Here is a 17,695-nt window from a genome sequence, read left to right as displayed (position 1 = left end):
CACTGTGTTTGATTTGGATCGTGTGAGCACAGAGTAAACCTATGCAAGTGGTGCAAATGCCTCATGACGCACAATGTGCTACACTCAATTAAAAAATACATAGTAAGATAAATAATGAAAGAAATACTAACTAACTAAATACAGTACAATATAATGTGCCTTACTCTGCAATAAATAAGCCACTTTAATCCATGAGAGCTGACAGCGGACAAAGATCAGATTGCCCTTTCCGAAAGTCGCTGAGGTCAAATTAGCTGTATTATTAATTGGGTTATGTTTTGGGACCACCAGAGAACAAATGATACGGGCATAAAGATGTCTATTTTTGACACACAGATTGACGATTGACGTTGACATTTATCTAAATCGTCTAAATCAATTTTTATAAATCGTCCTCCAGTCAAAGTGACTGTCATCATTAGATTAGATTCAGCGCCAGAGCCCTTCCTTTCTCTCTCTTCAATTGCCACTGTTCACCGTTCTGGTATCTTCAAAATTTGTACTTTTTCCTTCAAGATGCTGTCTGCATTAGTCATCATTGCAAGCTATGGCCCACATAACACACGCACAGGCATTCATTTGGAGCCAAACGATTGGAGGACTACACCTTTAAGATCAGCAAAGTGGTGTAACACAAGAGGAAAAAATATCTTAATAATACACGTGAGAAACACGTAGAAACTCTCACGTGCTCAGAAGATTTTGTCAAGCACCCCCCCCCCCCCCCCTCCCTGCCCCACCCCCCCCAAAAATCCCAAAAAAACCCATGCCCCAAACATCAGTAATTAAACCTTGGATAAGATGAACCTATTTAAACAGGAACCTCATGTTCCGAAAACTCTTGAACTACATATGAGTCATTTACTCAGCCTCCCTATGAACCTGAAAACCTATTACTGTTCTCTAAAAGTAGCATCTCACAGCGAATTTGGTTCCTAATAATCACTTAAAAATAGATGCTCCTTTTTGACCTCCATGTCTACAAGTCAAAATCAGGTCTGTATGACATTGGCAGGTTGAAAGTGATGATGGAAGAACGTCAAAATAGGATCTGACCACCCCTCTTACAGTATGTGTGTTGGGCCTGGTATGCAGTTTACCATGAGAAGATATTTGTTGCCACCTGCTGGGCTGGAAGCATATTTGATGTGTTCTGTTCCTAGACTGTGTTGTATGTCTAGTTTTAGGTTAGTGTGGAATCAAAACTTAATTCTTATTCTTACTTCTAATTCAAAGGAGTATACAGAACACATACAACACATACATTAAAAGTGTTTGCCCGTTCAATGACAACACAACTGAAAATAAAATGCAGTTTTTAAATAAAACTTGTTACGTTCTTGATGGGGTCTGGATCCCAGACACAGAAGCAAGATGCAGGTGAGTTAAACTCAGAATTTATTAAGTCCAAAATGTTAACAAAAAGTGATGGTGTCAAAAAGTTGCACCATGAAAAACACACAAAACAAACAAAGAGCAAACAAACAAACAAAGACTAGAAAGCAAGGCAGCAATATGTGTTGCATAGAGTAGTGTAGAAAATAATCCGGCATTCCCCGTGTCTGCAGTCACCTTAAGAGGGTAATCAACCTCAGGTGCGTTCAGCAGCTCCTGTTTGACCAACAGCAAAATATGGTGGTGGTAGTGTAAAGTCTGGTGCTGTTTTGCGTTTTCAGTACCCGGGAGTCCAAACCTAAAAAGTCCCCTAAAGTTAATAACTGGTTGGGCCACACTTAGCAGCAACAACTGCAATCAAGCGTTTGTGATTACTTGCAATGAGTCTCTTACAGCGCTGTGGAGGAATTTTGGCACCACTCATCTTTGCAGAATTGTTGTCATTCAGCCACATTGGAGGCTTTTCCAGCATGAAGTACCTTTTTAAGGTCATGCCACAGCATCTCAATAGGATTCAGGTCAGGACTTCAAGTCTTCATTTGATTTTTCTTCAGCCATTCAGAGGTGGACTTGCTGGTGTGTTTTGGATCATTGTCCTGCTGAAGAACCCAAGTTGGTTTCAGCTTGAGGTTCTTGAACAGATAGACGGATATTCTCCTTCAGGATTTTTTTGATTGACTGCAGAATTCATGGTTCCATTCATCAGATCCCTAAGTAGCAAAACAGCCCCAGACATCACACTACCACCACCATATTTTACTGTCGGTATGATGTTCTTTTTCTGAAATGCAGCATTACTTTTAAGCCAGATGTAATGGGATACACACCTTCCAAAACGTTTTTCAGTCAAAAACAATATTTTCTCAAAGATTTTGGGATCATCAATATGTTTTCTGGCAAAACTGAAATGAGCTTTAATGTTCTTTTTGGTTTTCATCTTGGAACTTTACCATGCAGGCCATTTTTGCTCAGTGTCTTATGGTGGAGTCATGAACACTGACTAAAACTGACTAACACTGAACACTCACTAACTGAGATAAGTGAGGCCTGCGGTTCTATGGATGTTGTTGTGGGGTCTTTTGTGACCTCTTGGATGAGTCGTCGCTGCTCTCTTAAGGTCATTTTGGTATTTGTGGATAATGGCCGTCACTTTTGTTCACTGGAGTCCAAAAGCTTTTGAAATGTCTTTTGGAACTTTTTCCAGACTTATCGCTCTTGATTAATCTTACTTACAGTATGTTAAGTTTTAATGGGGAGCAATAATTTTTTTTTTTTCACACGGGGTGTGGAATATTCCGTGGGTGCGTGAGTTTTCCCTGTGTACTCCGGTTTCCTCCCACATGCCAAAAACATGCATGTGAGGTTAATTGGTTGTTTCAGCATGTGGGCATACCTATACCACTGTAGATATGTGTGTATGATATGTAGATATATGAAGCTAAAGTAAACCCTTAAAGGCCGCCGCACGTTCCATTGTGTTTTATAGTCGTAGTTCCCGGCACTGCCACTAGATGTCAGCCAAACGTCATGTACTCCCGCCAGAATAACTGCACTTTTGCTCTTGTCTTACACCCACTTTAAAGGATGACAAGCCGTCGCTGCTTTGTCAGTGTTGGACATTCTCAACGCACGTTTGATGCTGGACACCGAAGAAACAACAGTCCTGATGCGTGTTGAGCCCAACAGCGACGCGTAATCCTCCGTCGTGCCCCACCGAGAGAGGACACACCGGGACTCGATCCGCTACACACAGCGATAGCCGATCTGCTACACAATAATACTCTCCATCGTAATCGATCCGTCTGGACGCAACACTACTCGACCCGGATGACCTCAAGGGAGTGACTGCGGAAAGAGTCCTTATCTTTAATAAGGCAAAATAAGTACCGTGTGTGTGTTTGTTTCCGCAATCAGTAAATAAATGAGCGATGCCAGGGGTGACAAAGTATAATTTAGTGGATGACTCCCACGATTTGAGGATCCCCATGCATAACGAGGAGGTGTTCCAGCATGGAGTCTGCTTTGAGGCAAAGGTAAGCATCCTTGCAACAGTTACTGATGCTTGCTCATTATCTCACAATATGTGAGACATACTCAAATGTATCTGCTTTCATTTTATTAGGATTTTTTTTTATCACTAACTTTCTTTGTATGGACCACTAAGCTTCCTCGTTGTTACACCCGCAAACGTAATAACTGCCCACAAATGTAATAAACCACAATAAACCACATCTGCAGCTTTGAATGTAATAATCCCGCAAATGTAATATATTTCCCACAAACGTGATAAAATTTGCCCACTGCAAACGTAATACAGAATTTAATAACTACTACATTTGCAAAAATTATTACATATGTTGGAAAAGTGAAAATCTGTAAATGTAATAACTTCCCAAAAACGTAATATGAGACTAAATAATGATTTTTGTGGTTGTTGTTGTTGTTGTTTGTTCTTTCGTCTTTTTTTTGTGGAAAAAATGTTATTCCAAGAGTATGATTTGAATACATTAAAGAAATCTTTAATTATTAAATTATAATTTATTTTTAATTTAAAAAAAGATAACATAATTGTGATAACTGCAATTGTTTTAATAAAATTATTACTATTATTCTTCATTCATTCATTTTCTACCACTTTTTCCTCACGAGTGTCGCGGGGGGTGCTGGAGCCTATCCCAGCTGTCTTCAGGCGAGAGGCGGGGTACACCCTGGACTGGTCGCCAGCCAATCACAGGGCACATATAGACAAACAACCATTCACACTCACATTCATACCTATGGATAATTTGGAGTCGCCAATTAACCTAGCATGTTTTTGGAATGTGGGAGGAAACCGGAGTTACTATTATTCTTATATTTTATTATTTCTTTTGATTATTTCTTCCCCATATACACACAAAATCACACACACAATAATATACTGTAACTAAAACGCACAAGTACGCCCACAAACAAAATGTAATAATTAAAAAAAAAAATTTTAATTCAGTATTATGTTTGCAGTGGGCAAATTTTATTACGTTTGTGGAAAAATTATTACATTTGCGGGATTATTACATTCAAAGCTGCAGATTTGTATTACGTTTGCGGTTTAATACGTTTGTGGGCAGTTATTACGTTTGCAAGTCTAACACCCCGTTATAAGTCTGTGAATTTTATGTCTTTGAGTTATTGCTGTTTGACAAGTGAGGAAAAGTTAAACCGCTACAATTCCCCCCCCAAAAAAGTGTATAAAATCTTCTATTTTACAGTACATTGGCAGCTTGGAAGTAGGTCGTCCTGGCAGCCGGATGGAGATCGTTGCTGCAATGAGGCGAATCCGGGTAAGTCTAAGGAAACACATCGCTTGTTCATACTTCCTGTCTCACCTTGAGCACTCATCCACACTCCTCATGAGAAACTACATACTCATTCACTTGGCTGTAATGAGTTATTAAATATCATCCACATCGTGATTTCATTCCAGAGGTTTATGTAGCACACTATTTGAAAAACCAACATCTTTCAGAGCTCCGGTCCACACAAGGCCGAAGACTGCAGAGCAATTACTTCTCACTGCAGTGTGAGGGAGGTACACACACACACACACACACACAGAGGAAAGGATTTACTAGCTGTTGGGCATCTCTGAGATCTAATCTAATATCCAAGTTAGTGAGGCCATGTCCGCAGTGACACCCAAGTGAGGACTTAATCCTTATCTGGTGTGTAGTGATGCTTCAATGTTACAGCTCTGTAAAACGCTCTGTCATCTTTGCAAAGCAGAAAAAAAACAAAAATCTATCCATTGACAAGTGTCTTTTGCAGGTTTTTCCATCTAATTTGCAGAAACCCCCGGACAAGCTAGTTCATATTCAACACTTCACATAAGAGGGCGTTGTGAATGATCAGTTATGGCCCGTAGATGTCACGAGTGTGACCTACATTATTGTCATTTTTGTTTGAGCCATTCCGTTGTACTCTCATCTTCAGTGTAGTGCATACTCGTGCATTTTGGTGGGAGAAAAACACAAAAATCACACAACTCGTATGTAAGAAAGCATTTAGCTACCAGATCCAGTTGATGCTGTTCATGCGCTGCATTGTGACTGGAAGAATAAGATGATGCATGCAAACTGTTGGAATTGCTGCAACATAATGACTCACTAGAATTATTACCATATACTGTCTTTTTTATGATATCTACAAATAACATCTTAATATCTCCATCACAACTCCTTCTCTGTTTGAGTGACAGGAAGAAAACCTCTTGACTCGTTGTTTGCTGTCACCAGCTGGTTTGCATGAAAAAAAAAAAACCTTTTCATACTTTCTTTGAGGGAAAAAATATATATGGGTCAAAACAGTGTTACAGCATTGCAAAAATGCCTCATATACGCCATATTGCTTTATTCATATAACCAACCAATATTCATAGAACCCTTTTGCAAATGATACCCAACAGTACATGACTACATATCACTTAATTGTAAATCCATACAGTAAGTGAGCACGAAATACTGCGAAACCTTGGTTTTCCTTGTTCATTTGTTGCCACAACTGAGGCAATTTTATTTTCATACTTTTAGGCATTTTCCTAATACTTATATTATTTATTGCAAATGTTATTAACAATATATTGAAATAATTTGGAATAATTTTCTATAATTTGAAATATTTTACATGAAAAAAAACATGTAAATTCAATTCATCCACTGCAGAAACTGCAAGTATTTGAATAATTTTAGATAATTTTGTATAATTGTATTTAATTAGAGCTGCACGGTGGGTGAGTGGTTAGCGCGCAGACCTCACAGCTAGGAGACCAGGGTTCAATTCCACCCTCGGCCATCTCTGTGTGGAGTTTGCATGTTCTCCGTTTGCATGCGTGAGTTTTCTCCGGGTACTCCGGTTTCCTCCCACATTCCAAAAACATGCTAGGTTAATTGGCGACTCCAAATTGTCCATAGGTATGAATGTGAGTGTGAATGGTTGTTTGTCTACATGTGCCCTGTGATTGGCTGGCCACCAGTCCAGGGTGTAACCAGCCTCTTGCCCGAAGACAGGTGGGATAGGCTCCAGCACCCACCACAACGATACAGTATACAGCAGACGGACTAATTTGTTACATGCAATACTGTACAAAAACCGTGAATTTGAAAATCATATGTCGTACCTAAACCAAGGTTTGACGATATTTGAATATTCATTCATTCATTTTCTACCGCTTTTCCTCACGAGGGTCGCGGGGGGTGCTGGAGCCTATCCCAGCTGTCTTCGGGCAAGAGGCGGAGTTGTACACCCTGGACTGGTCGCCAGCCAATCACAGGGCACATATAGACAAACAACCATTCACACTCACATTCATACCTATGGACAATTTGGAGTTGCCAATTAACCTAGCATGTTTCTGGAATGTGGGAGGAAACCAGAGTACCCGGAGAAAACCCACGCATGCACAAGGAGAACATGCAAACTCCACACAGAGATGGCCGAGGGTGGAATTGAACCCTGGTCTCCTAGCTGTGAGGTCTGCACACTAACCACTCGACCGCCGTGGCGCCCGATATTTGAATATAAAGTATCAAAAATGCAAATAGAAAACACTGATGCTGAGTTTTATTGTCAGCTGGAGGTACCATAAATACATCTAACGTTCCACCTCATCTGCTTCTGACAGCTGTATGTGATGGTGGATGACATTGCTTCACTTGTTATGTAGGACGAGGTGGAAACACACACACACACACACACACATCACAGGGGCTGTGTGTCCTTCACCTGAGCATATTTGATCCTGACTGCATGTCAGAAAAATTCCCACACCCCCATGAGTGGCGAGTGAGGGCATGACATGATATATTATTAAATCTTGTGGATGTTATACACGCCACTGCTTATTCATTGACACGACCGTCACGGTATACTTACCATTCAAGTGTACTGTAAATAAGAATCACTTTTTTGGGAAATCCTTCCAGATGCATGTCATGAAACCCATGTGACAGTCTTGTCAATATTACGACAAAGAAAACATGTTGAAATATGTAAATACAGCTCAACCTGAACTGACTCAGTGGGAGCCTCATTTGATGAATTAATCATCCGATATTTTCAAGCATGCATGATTTCAAATAATTCTGTCATCTGTGGAAGTTCAATCATTCATCATGAAGAGGGATGAAAGTGTGCCGAACATCTCTGCCACCCACTGTGAAGTCTCCAATTTGAAAGCTTAAGCAGCCTCCAGAAGGAGAAAGTGAGTGTTTACTCGAGCTCAGATTTCCTCTGAGAGGACGATAATCAAAAAGTGTCCCCCGTATCTGCATGATCCGTCTCTTTTTTCCAATATATCATCTGTCACTGTGTAAAGAGATCTGTCTCAGCGGGAGCAGGCACTTTTCATCGCTATCCTAATCAGAATGTTGGAATGACCTTAAAATGCTCATGTTGATGTTTTGTTTTCCGCAGTATGAATTCAAACTAAAGAACATTAAGAAAAAGAAGGTCAACATTGTTGTATCGACGGATTTTGTCAAAGTGATATTGAGGAAAAAGAAGGTATGTCCCGTCAAGTATAATTTTATTACTGCATAAAATTCCGTCTCGGTAATAATAATAATAATGTTTCATATTTAACAGCGAAAAGGATGGACATGGGATGAGAATACCATCTTGGTGTCAGAGGATCCAATCTACAGGTAGGTACTTTGGACTAAGGGGTGTAACGATTCCATTTGTATCACGATTTGTATCATCTCATTCACTGCAATACCCCCGAGTATTAAAGAAAAGTAAAGTAAAGCAAATATCATACCACAGTGAAGCAAAAATTACGAGCCTTAGTGATGAAAATTCACCTTTTCATGTCCCAACAGGATTTTTTATGTCTCACATGATGCCCAAGATCTAAAGATCTTCAGTTACATTGCAAGAGACGGTGAAAGCAACAGTTTCCGCTGCAATGTCTTCAAGTCTAAGAGGAAGGTGAGTTGAACTTTTATATTGTCTGGTATATAAGAAGAAAAAAATCCCTTATAGTTTTAGTCTAACAATGTCAGCAATCAGTGGAGACTTTCAATTAGGTGTGTCCCAATACAATATTTATTTCAGGGAGAAAAAAATATATATTAATAATAATAAATTTTATTTGTATAGCGCTTTTCAGAGTACTCAAAGACGCTTTACAGTAGAGAAAAAATAAATAAAAAAAAAGATTTGAGTAAAAACAGAGTAAAAGATGCATTAAAATACAATACCCAAATATTCATTCAGAGCTAAAACAAGGCTAAAAACAGGGCGGGGCGCAGCAGTCAGGTATAAAAAAAAAAGTTAGACAAGTGGTTAGCGTGCAGACCTCACAGCTAGGAGACCAGGGTTCAATTCCACCCTCCGCCATATCTCTGTGTGGAGTTTGCATGTTCTCCCCGTGCATGCGTGTGTTTTCTCCGGGTACTCCGGTTTCCTCCCACATTCCAAAAACATGCTAGGTTAATTGGTGACTCCAAATTCTCCATAGGTATGAATGTGAGTGTGAATGGTTCTTTGTCTATATGTGCCCTGTGATTGGCTGGCGACCAGTCCAGGGTGTACCCAAAGACAGCTGGGATAGGCTCCAGCACCCTCCGCCACCCTCGTGAGGAAAAGCGGTAGAAAATGAATGAATACTTACTATGGTGTATTATAGAGCCTGCTGGCTAAGTATCTGCCTGACTCTTGAATTCCTTCAGTTGAGTCATGTGTGTATCCGTGTGGGAAGCCCATTGAGAGACCTGAGAGAGGCGTTACAGATGCGAAGCAGGTGTGCAGTTGTCAGTGTGACATATTGCAGGTGTGATGATTGCAGTCGTAAGAAAGGTGCACAGATTGCAGATGCGATACAGATGTGCAGCCCCGGGGACGTCTTTGCAGCCTGCAGCAGTATGATGGACTGCACTGCTGCCTCAAATCCAACATGGGTTTTTCCCAGTGCCTGTGTGGCAGAAACATTCATTCATTCATTCATTCATTTTCTACCGCTTTTTCCTCAGAGGCGGGGTACACCCTGGACTGGTCACCAGCCAATCACAGGGCACATATAGACAAACAACCATTCACACTCACATTCATACCTATGGACAATTTGGAGTCGCTAATTAACCTAGCATGTTTTTGGAATGTGGGAGGAAACTGGAGAACCCGGAGAAAACCCATGCATGCACGGGGAGAACATGCAAACTCCACACAGAGATGGCCGAGGGTGGAATTGAACCCTGGTCTCCTTACATGTTTGTGCCGCCGCAGCTACAAACATGTAAGGTTAATTCTAACTCTTTAACAAAGATGCCGTGTCACTGTTCCTTAAGTAATTGTACATGTGATTCATAAAGTACTTACATGTATCAATTTTTCCTCTGTTAATACTACCGTGTATCATGCGCCGTCAACACAGCACACACTGATGCCTACATTGTTCCCACGGCAACCCATAAAGCTATATCAGCGGAGAACACTGATGTGTGGAGGCAACAGATGTCACTGAATCATTTGCAAATTATAACGCGGATAATGGAGCTTCATGATTTGATTTCAGTGATTGTTTTTGTTTCATTGCTCGCAATATAAATAGGGCCTGTGAGACAAAATGGGATGAAAATAAAAATAAAAAAATAAAAAAAGTGGCCTGTGTGTGCATAAGCAAATCAGTATCGGTCGAATCAATAGCGACTGATGGCAGACACATAATCGATTGGAGTATGCCCAGTAGGATACATTGTCATTGTCTATAGGGCCCCACATTCTCGGATTCCTATCGCTAGTCTATCAGGCTCAGTGTGTGATGGATATAGTACTCTCAGCGATGGCGTCACGGATAAGACCATGTATATTCTTATTTGCATAAGTAGAGGACATTTTTCCTCCGAGACAAAGACAAACCCTCTGTTATCCCCTCACCATGGATACCAGACAGACAGCAACTTAGCCAAGGCTGAATATTAATCATGCAAGAGGAAAGAGAAATTATGTGTATGTTTTTTTTCCTCTTTCTGCTCTTGAAGTCACCACTGCTGAATAAACTCACCTCATTGTCTGGAGCATGGTTAGACTCGGTTCTATCTTCTCCAAGCATGAACAGGAGACAGATCCGCTGATGAGAGCAAATTAGATTTGTTTTCATCAGCTCAGTACATCAAGAGAGAGCTTTAGGGTTCAGCCTTGGGAGGGCCAGCTGCTTTATTTCTGCTGCAGTGTTTATTGTGTTTGTATTGATGAAGAAATATCACCAATTCAGTTAGCCTTTGTTTATTTTTTCATCCGAACCGCTTTTTGATGGATTTCTTCACATTAAATCTGCAGTCTCCGTAACTAAAACTAAAAGGTAACTTGACATATTGAAAGAGGAAGGCATTGCTTTAAGTGGCTTTTTGGGATAATGTCCAATATAGAAATGCAACACTCAGTTTTAATGGGAAGCGCATTGTACTTTTTTACAATGTACGAATGTGACACTAAGTGCCTCCGTACTTTACGACTTCATTCTTTAATTCAGTAGATTTTGTGCCATTATTTGTGACAATTAAGTGTTGGCGCTTGTCTGAAAACCTATTTTAACAGAGCCACACACTGCGCTTGAACGCCTCATCGCTTGAACGGGCCGCAGCAAGAACAGCAAGAAAGGAGGCAGACAGTTACACACATTATAAAGATGATTCAATGATTCCCTGGCCAAAATCTGTCTATGGTGTCCCAATAAATCTGTCTATTGTGTCCCAAAAGAACCGCTATTCATTCTTAACAGTGACTAAGTCACTTGGATGCTTTGTTTGGGCACTTGATTCGTAGTTAGGACTAGGACTACTTTGTTACTTAGGTACAACCCTGTTATGTATTAGCTAGCTAAAAGGCTACTAGCAAGGATGTTTTGTCATCATAATACCTTAATAACAAAGTTGCACTCATGCAGTGTATTAATAATACAAGAAGACACACGCCATATTATTAACTAGTAAATGAGGCAAAATTTTGCCGTATATTTTTTACGTTAATTGAAAACATGCTAACAGTGGGTTCCGGGGTACGGGGAAAAATTATCAAAGATTTCACTATTCAGTCATATTTTTAAAATATATTTAAAACAGACTGCTTTGGAAATCCAAGGAATAGGTGCAGATTTTGTAAGATATTTTATTAATGTTATATTTTAAAAATATAATAATATAAAATAATATAATATATATAATAATATCATATATAATAAAATATATAATATATATATATATATAATATATATTTTATATATATATAATATATAAAAATATATATACAAATATATATAAATATATAAAAAATATTTTAAAAAAATTCAACAATAGTAATATAAATATATTGTTTAAAAAAAGATGAGAATGTATACTGTAAACGGTCTAAACACAATGGAAGTTGAGTTACTGATACGCTAACTTTGCTAGCCAGGCTGAACTGACTTTATTGGCTGTATGGCTGCATTTGAGAGGTGGGAAACACTCTTGTTGAATGTTTAATGCTAGATAATGAAAAGAATGATGCGTTTTCTCTGCTGGGATAAGTTTTAACTTGCCTGTGTTGTTGTACAGAAATGTATGAATAGGTTGATACTGCTTCTGATAGTTATTATGCCCATTTCTGATGATGTTTCAGCTACGGTGTGGAATTGAAACATATACATTGATGCCTAATTCTCGACTAAATGTAAAATTGGACTTATTGTTGCTGGTTGTTTCCCTTCCTGTCATAGAATCCTGACCTAAGGCAACAGTTGCTAATTTCTGATCTGACCAATTCATCACCAGAACAGCAAAATCAATACAAAGCAGTTGCAACTTCTGCTGTTTTCTGCTGTCTTCTTTTACCACCCAAATACTCCCCCTCACAGCAGCTATTGCTCCCGTTTTTCATCTTCCTGTGCTCCTTTTCGCCCATTTGTGTACCTCATTTTCTACCCAGCTGGGTTACTTCAGCTTTCAAACCTCCCTTGCTGTGTTTTGCTGCGGCGTTCTGCTGAAAAACAGCCTGTGGACACACAGAAACACACACTCTTTTTGTACTCCTTCCCAGTCTCAGGCCATGAGGATTGTGCGGACAGTAGGTCAAGCATTCGATGTGTGTCACCAGCTGACACTGCAGCAGAAAACAGATGACCAGGAAGATGAAGACGGGACGGCGAAGGAGCCTGACACAATTCCAGGTGACAATTCTCCTCTCTCTAAGAAAATCCATCACCGGCATTTATTACCTTGCAGTGCTGCAGTGATGGTGACTTGCTTTTGTGGTTTCTATTGGACACAAGAAGAGAACACAGCATTGAACAGCCTGTATTTGCATTTGGTCTTTCTGCAGCTGAGGAGAGGTTTGCATTGTCAGAAGAGACCGACCTTGAAGGCACAACAGAGGAGAGTATAGAGTGCAACACTTCATCAGATTTGGAGAAGAACAAAAAGGTCCTTGGGAAAAACGGGAAGGTAGAGACTGTAAATTGTACACAATCATTTTAGTGCCACTGTTCTTCATCCCATTCAAACAACAACACACAGATGGTGACATTTATGGACGCTTTCAGACAATTTATACTCAGCAGACGTTTTATTGGGTTCTCCTGCAGAATCCAAAACGATATGCTTTGACAAAAACAACTCAACTACAGGTCCTCAGTAGATTGTAGACCTCTTACAAGGTTGAACAAAAGAAAATGGTGCAGAGTGCCACGTTGTGGCGAAAGGCAGTTTCTGCAGTCCAATTCACAAGAACCAAAAGAAAAGCAAAAATCTCGGCTCTATTGGATGGAAGGACGGGGAGAGAAAATAGGACAGAGGGATTTAGCAACCGGGGAGACGGAGAGTACAATGGGCATAACAGCGACAACTGTTATAGTCCCTCGCTTCCAGTGCCATCATCACAATAACAAGCAGATAAACATAAAGGTGCAATGGTGCCCTGAAAAATCTGGTTTTAAGAAGCAATGAAATAAAGATGTAATTTTTAGGAAAATTATGCTGCAGAAAAAGCTATAATGTTCGGAGAATAAAGTCATTATATCATGGAAATAAAGTCAATATTACAAAAAGACGACCAGTCCAGGGTGTACCCCACCTCTTGTCCAAAGTCAGCTGGGATAGGCTCCAGCATACCCGCAACGCTAATCAGGATAAGTGGCATGGAAAATAAACGGATAATATGACAGAAAATAATGTTGTTTAAATAGACTAGAGAAATATTATATATATATATAGAGAGAGAGAGAGGGAGAGAGAGAGAGAAATATAGAGAAATATTATACATATATATAATATTTCTCTATAAATTCATTCATTTTCTACCGCTTTTTCCTCACAAGGGTCGCGGGGGTGCTGGAGCCTATCCCAGCTGTCTTCGGGCGAGAGGCGGGGTACACCCTGGACTGGTCGCCAGCCAATCACAGGGCACATATAGACAAACAACCATTCACACTCACATTCATACCTATGGACAATTTGGAGTCGGCAATTAACCTAGCATGTTTTTGGAATGTGGGAGGAAACCGGAGTACCCGGAGAAAACCCACGCGTGCACGGGGAGAACATGCAAACTCCACACAGAAATGGCCGAGGGTGGAATTGAACCCTGGTCTCCTAGCTGTGAGGTCTAACCACTAGACCGCTGTGCCGCCCCTTCTCTATAAATATTATATATATATATATATATATATATATATATATATATATATATATATATATATATATATATATATATATATATATATATATATATTCCATGCCATTTTGGTATGCTAGAGCCTATCCCAGCTGACTTTGGACAAAAGGTGGGGTACACCCTGGACTGGTCGTCTTTTTGTAATATTGACTTTATTTCCATAATTTTTTGACTTTATTCTCCAAACATTGTAGCTTTTATAATTATAGCTATATATATATATATATATATATATATAGCTTTTATTTCTCTAGTCTATTTAAACAACATATTATCCACCCATCCATTTTCCATGCCACTCAGCCTCATTACATATAATATATTATATAATAATATACGTATATATAATATATATTTATATATAATTACATATAATATATATTACATATAATATTACATATTATTACAGAAAAGCATATTTTTTATTGTAATATGAGGAAATAACATGTATGCATGTAATGTGCAAATTATGAGAAATTACCAAATTTGGCGGAAATCAGTTGGAGGGCAAAACTTTATAATATTATGAGAATAAAGTCTAAATATTATGGAAATGAAGTCATAATATTACAAAATTAATGTTTGTGAATACTATTTAACAAGAAAGTTGAAATACTTGGAAAATTAATTAAAAAAACAGCAAAAATGGCGGAAAGACAGAGCAAAGACTAAACTTTAACATAAGTTTGTTTACCTACAGTATATGTTGTTTCTTCTTAGCATTTCTACACGAGTTTCTACAACACGTTTGGACACCCTTGATCTAGAAGAACATTTATTTGGGGTTAAAACTAGGGGGTTGAGGGAAGACCTAATTAGGGGACTGATGGAGATAAGGTCCATGTCGAGTGCACTCTGACAAGAAAGAGGCAGTAAATCCAGTAGCCACAAACAACCTTTCTTGTGAAGCCATCTGTAAGATGATTCTGGGTCAGGTTTCTTGGTGACCCTGAAGATCCTTACATATCGGTACAGAAAATGAATGACTAGATTGCAGAGATAGTTAAGAGCAGTCTCTTTGTGCGACCTCTCCACTGCAGGGCTCTGATGATGCCTCTCTTCTGCTGAGCTCCCCTGCTGGTAAAGGTTCTGCAAAGCGTCAATCAACTGCAGAGGGACCTTGTTCTTCAGAGCATCAGGTCCAACTACTGCAGAAACAGCTGCAGCAGCAGGAGCAGCATGCACTGGCAGCTTCAGCTCAGGTACTCGAGAAATCCTTGGTACTAAAGAAAAAACTGTAGTTGTAGTTTCTTGGATTTTGTATCAATTTTTTATGGTTGATTGTGTTCTCAGGTTCACGTGCTCCGAGGCCAGCTGTCTGTAGAAATGTGTGCTCGAACCGAAGCCCAGACCAGAGTTCAGAGGCTGCTGCAGCAGAACACGGACTTATTGCAGCACATTTCTCTGCTTGTCAAACAAATTCAGGAACTTGAGCTCAAAGCCGGTGGACATTTAACATCTAGTGAGTGGAATTGAATATCTATCCTGGCATGTGTGCCTCCTGTAGAAGTGATTTCTGACATCTCCTTTCATGTGTTTCTGAAGTGGGCTCCCAGGACAGTCTTCTGGAGATCACTTTCCGTGCACAACCACCCAGAATGCCCAGTGAACCCCTCACCCCTTCTCCATCTACAGGCCCCTCGGTTTCTCTATCCCAAATACACCCGATAAGTGACAGTGCTTGGGTCTCCACCCTCTCTGGGCCGTGCTCTCCAGGCACCACAGGCACTGACACCAGCCCTCTGGGCCTCGGGGGCAACGCAGTCCGTCTTGAGTGCTTCCGTTTCTCCTCACGGGGTACAGACAGTCAAGACCATGGGCAAGGAACGGGGGAGACACCCAGCGACGGCGCCCCAGATGACAGTTCTCTGCTGGGTGAGCAAGTCCTGGGAGCTTTGGAGTTGGTCCGTTTCAGGGAATCAGGAATCGGATCAGAGTATGAATCCAACACGGATGAGAGTGATGACCGGGACAGTTGGGGGCTCGGGGAGGTAGCCGGGCTCGATGGTACCATTCGACTCTTTAATGTGTTGAATGCTGAGAGTTTGTCAGACTGTTTAGGGGATGAGATGGCCGTGTAGAGGAACTTTACGTCACCCTGCAGATGTGAAGGTCGTCAGTAAATGCATCACAATTTAGGTCTGTATATCCAATCATATCCTTGCAATGGAAAGGAGTGCAGTGACTCAAAAAAATGAATGACCAGGCTGGAAATCCCACTTCTTGCAGACAAGCATGTTAAATAACAAACGTTATATAAGTAGCAACAATTATAGTGTCCAAACCTCTGCAAATGCTAATGTAAAAGGAATTTATTTGATTTTAAATTGAAATATGTTAATGCAATTTGCCGACCAGTCCAGGGTGTACCCCGCCTCTCGCCCGAAGACAGCTGGGATAGGCTCCAGCACCCCCCGCGACCCTCGTGAGGAAAAAGCGGTAGAAAATGAACAAATGAATAATGCAATTTGCCTAAATATTATTGAAGGTTATCCTGTGTTCCTCTGGCAGTTAAATGTACCATCCGTATCTGCTACTGTATTTCTTCAAAATGTAGGTGTGGATTATGGATAAGGCATTTATAAATCTGTTTATATTTTTACGTTTACCATGACTAGTGGCATAAATCATAGGAGATGCTAATGCTAGTTTATTACTTAAAGAATAAAGACATATTGAATGAAATGTAATAGTCAGGATTATTAAAAAAAAAACACTGGCTGCACAGCAGGTTGTGTGGTTAGCACGCAGGCCTCAAAGCTAGGAGACCCGAGTTTGATTCCACTTTCGGCCATCTCTGTGTGGAGTTTGCATGTTCTCCCCGTGCATGCGTGGGTTTTCTACGGTTTCCTCCCACATTCCAAAAACATGCTAGGTTAATTGGCGACTCCAAATTGTCCATAGGTATGAATGTGAGTGTGAATGGTTGTTTGTCTATATGTGCCCTGTGATTGGCTGCCGACCAGTCCGGGGTGTACCCCCCCTCTCACCCGAAGACAGCTGGGATAGGCTCCAGCACCCCCCTCGACCCTCGTGAGGAAAAAGCGGTAGAAAATGAATGAATAAATGAATAAAAAAACGCAAGCTGCACGGCAGGTCATGTGGTACGCAGCACGCAGGCCTCAAAGCTAGGAGACCTGAGTTTGATTCCACTTTCAGCCATCTCTGTGTGGAGTTTGCATGTTCTCCCCGTGCATGCGTGGGTTTTCTCCGGGTACTCCGGTTTCCTCCCACATTCCAAAAACATGCTAGGTTAATTGGCAACTCCAAATTGTCCATAATAGGTATGAATGTGAGTGTGAATGGTTGTTTGTCTTGATTCTAGTCCAGGGTGTACCCTGCCTCTCGCCCGAAGACAGCTAGGATAGGCTCCAGCACTAACCGCGACCCTCGTGAGGATAAGCATTAGAAAATGAATGAATGAATAAAAAACCATGACCAGTCCAGAATGTAGCTGAACTGGGATAGGCTCCAGCTCCCCACAACCCAGAACAGTAAGAAAACAGGTAGAAACTGAATGGAAGGCAACAACTGTGAACAAATCAAGACTTGTTAAGTGCATAAAAACTCTTTAGTTTCTAAAAAAAAGAGCTTCAAGATATCACCACACACAGTC

The 17,695-nt window shown here is 40.4% G+C and overlaps 1 protein-coding gene across 1 annotated transcript; it reads left to right on the top strand.

Annotated features, from left to right (window-relative positions):
• The first annotated feature begins 2,668 nt into the window (after positions 1-2,668).
• Positions 2,669-16,756, top strand: LOC131126461 (carboxyl-terminal PDZ ligand of neuronal nitric oxide synthase protein). Its single transcript, XM_058069019.2, has 10 exons — positions 2,669-3,428; positions 4,647-4,718; positions 7,846-7,935; positions 8,017-8,075; positions 8,253-8,361; positions 12,448-12,577; positions 12,730-12,851; positions 15,120-15,281; positions 15,373-15,541; positions 15,625-16,756. Exons 1-10 carry the CDS (start codon positions 3,324-3,326, stop codon positions 16,158-16,160), a joined length of 1,554 nt encoding a protein of 517 aa, XP_057925002.2. The 5' UTR covers positions 2,669-3,323; the 3' UTR covers positions 16,161-16,756.
• Positions 16,757-17,695: the final 939 nt, after the last annotated feature.

The sequence above is a fragment of the Doryrhamphus excisus genome, linkage group LG6 (genome assembly GCF_037039965.1).
Source record: "Doryrhamphus excisus strain RoL-2023G ecotype Guam linkage group LG6, RoL_Dexc_Guam_v1.1, whole genome shotgun sequence".
NCBI lineage: Eukaryota > Metazoa > Chordata > Actinopteri > Syngnathiformes > Syngnathidae > Doryrhamphus > Doryrhamphus excisus.
The sequence above is the reverse complement of the archived record's forward strand: the minus strand, read 5'-3'. Positions and strand labels throughout refer to the sequence as shown.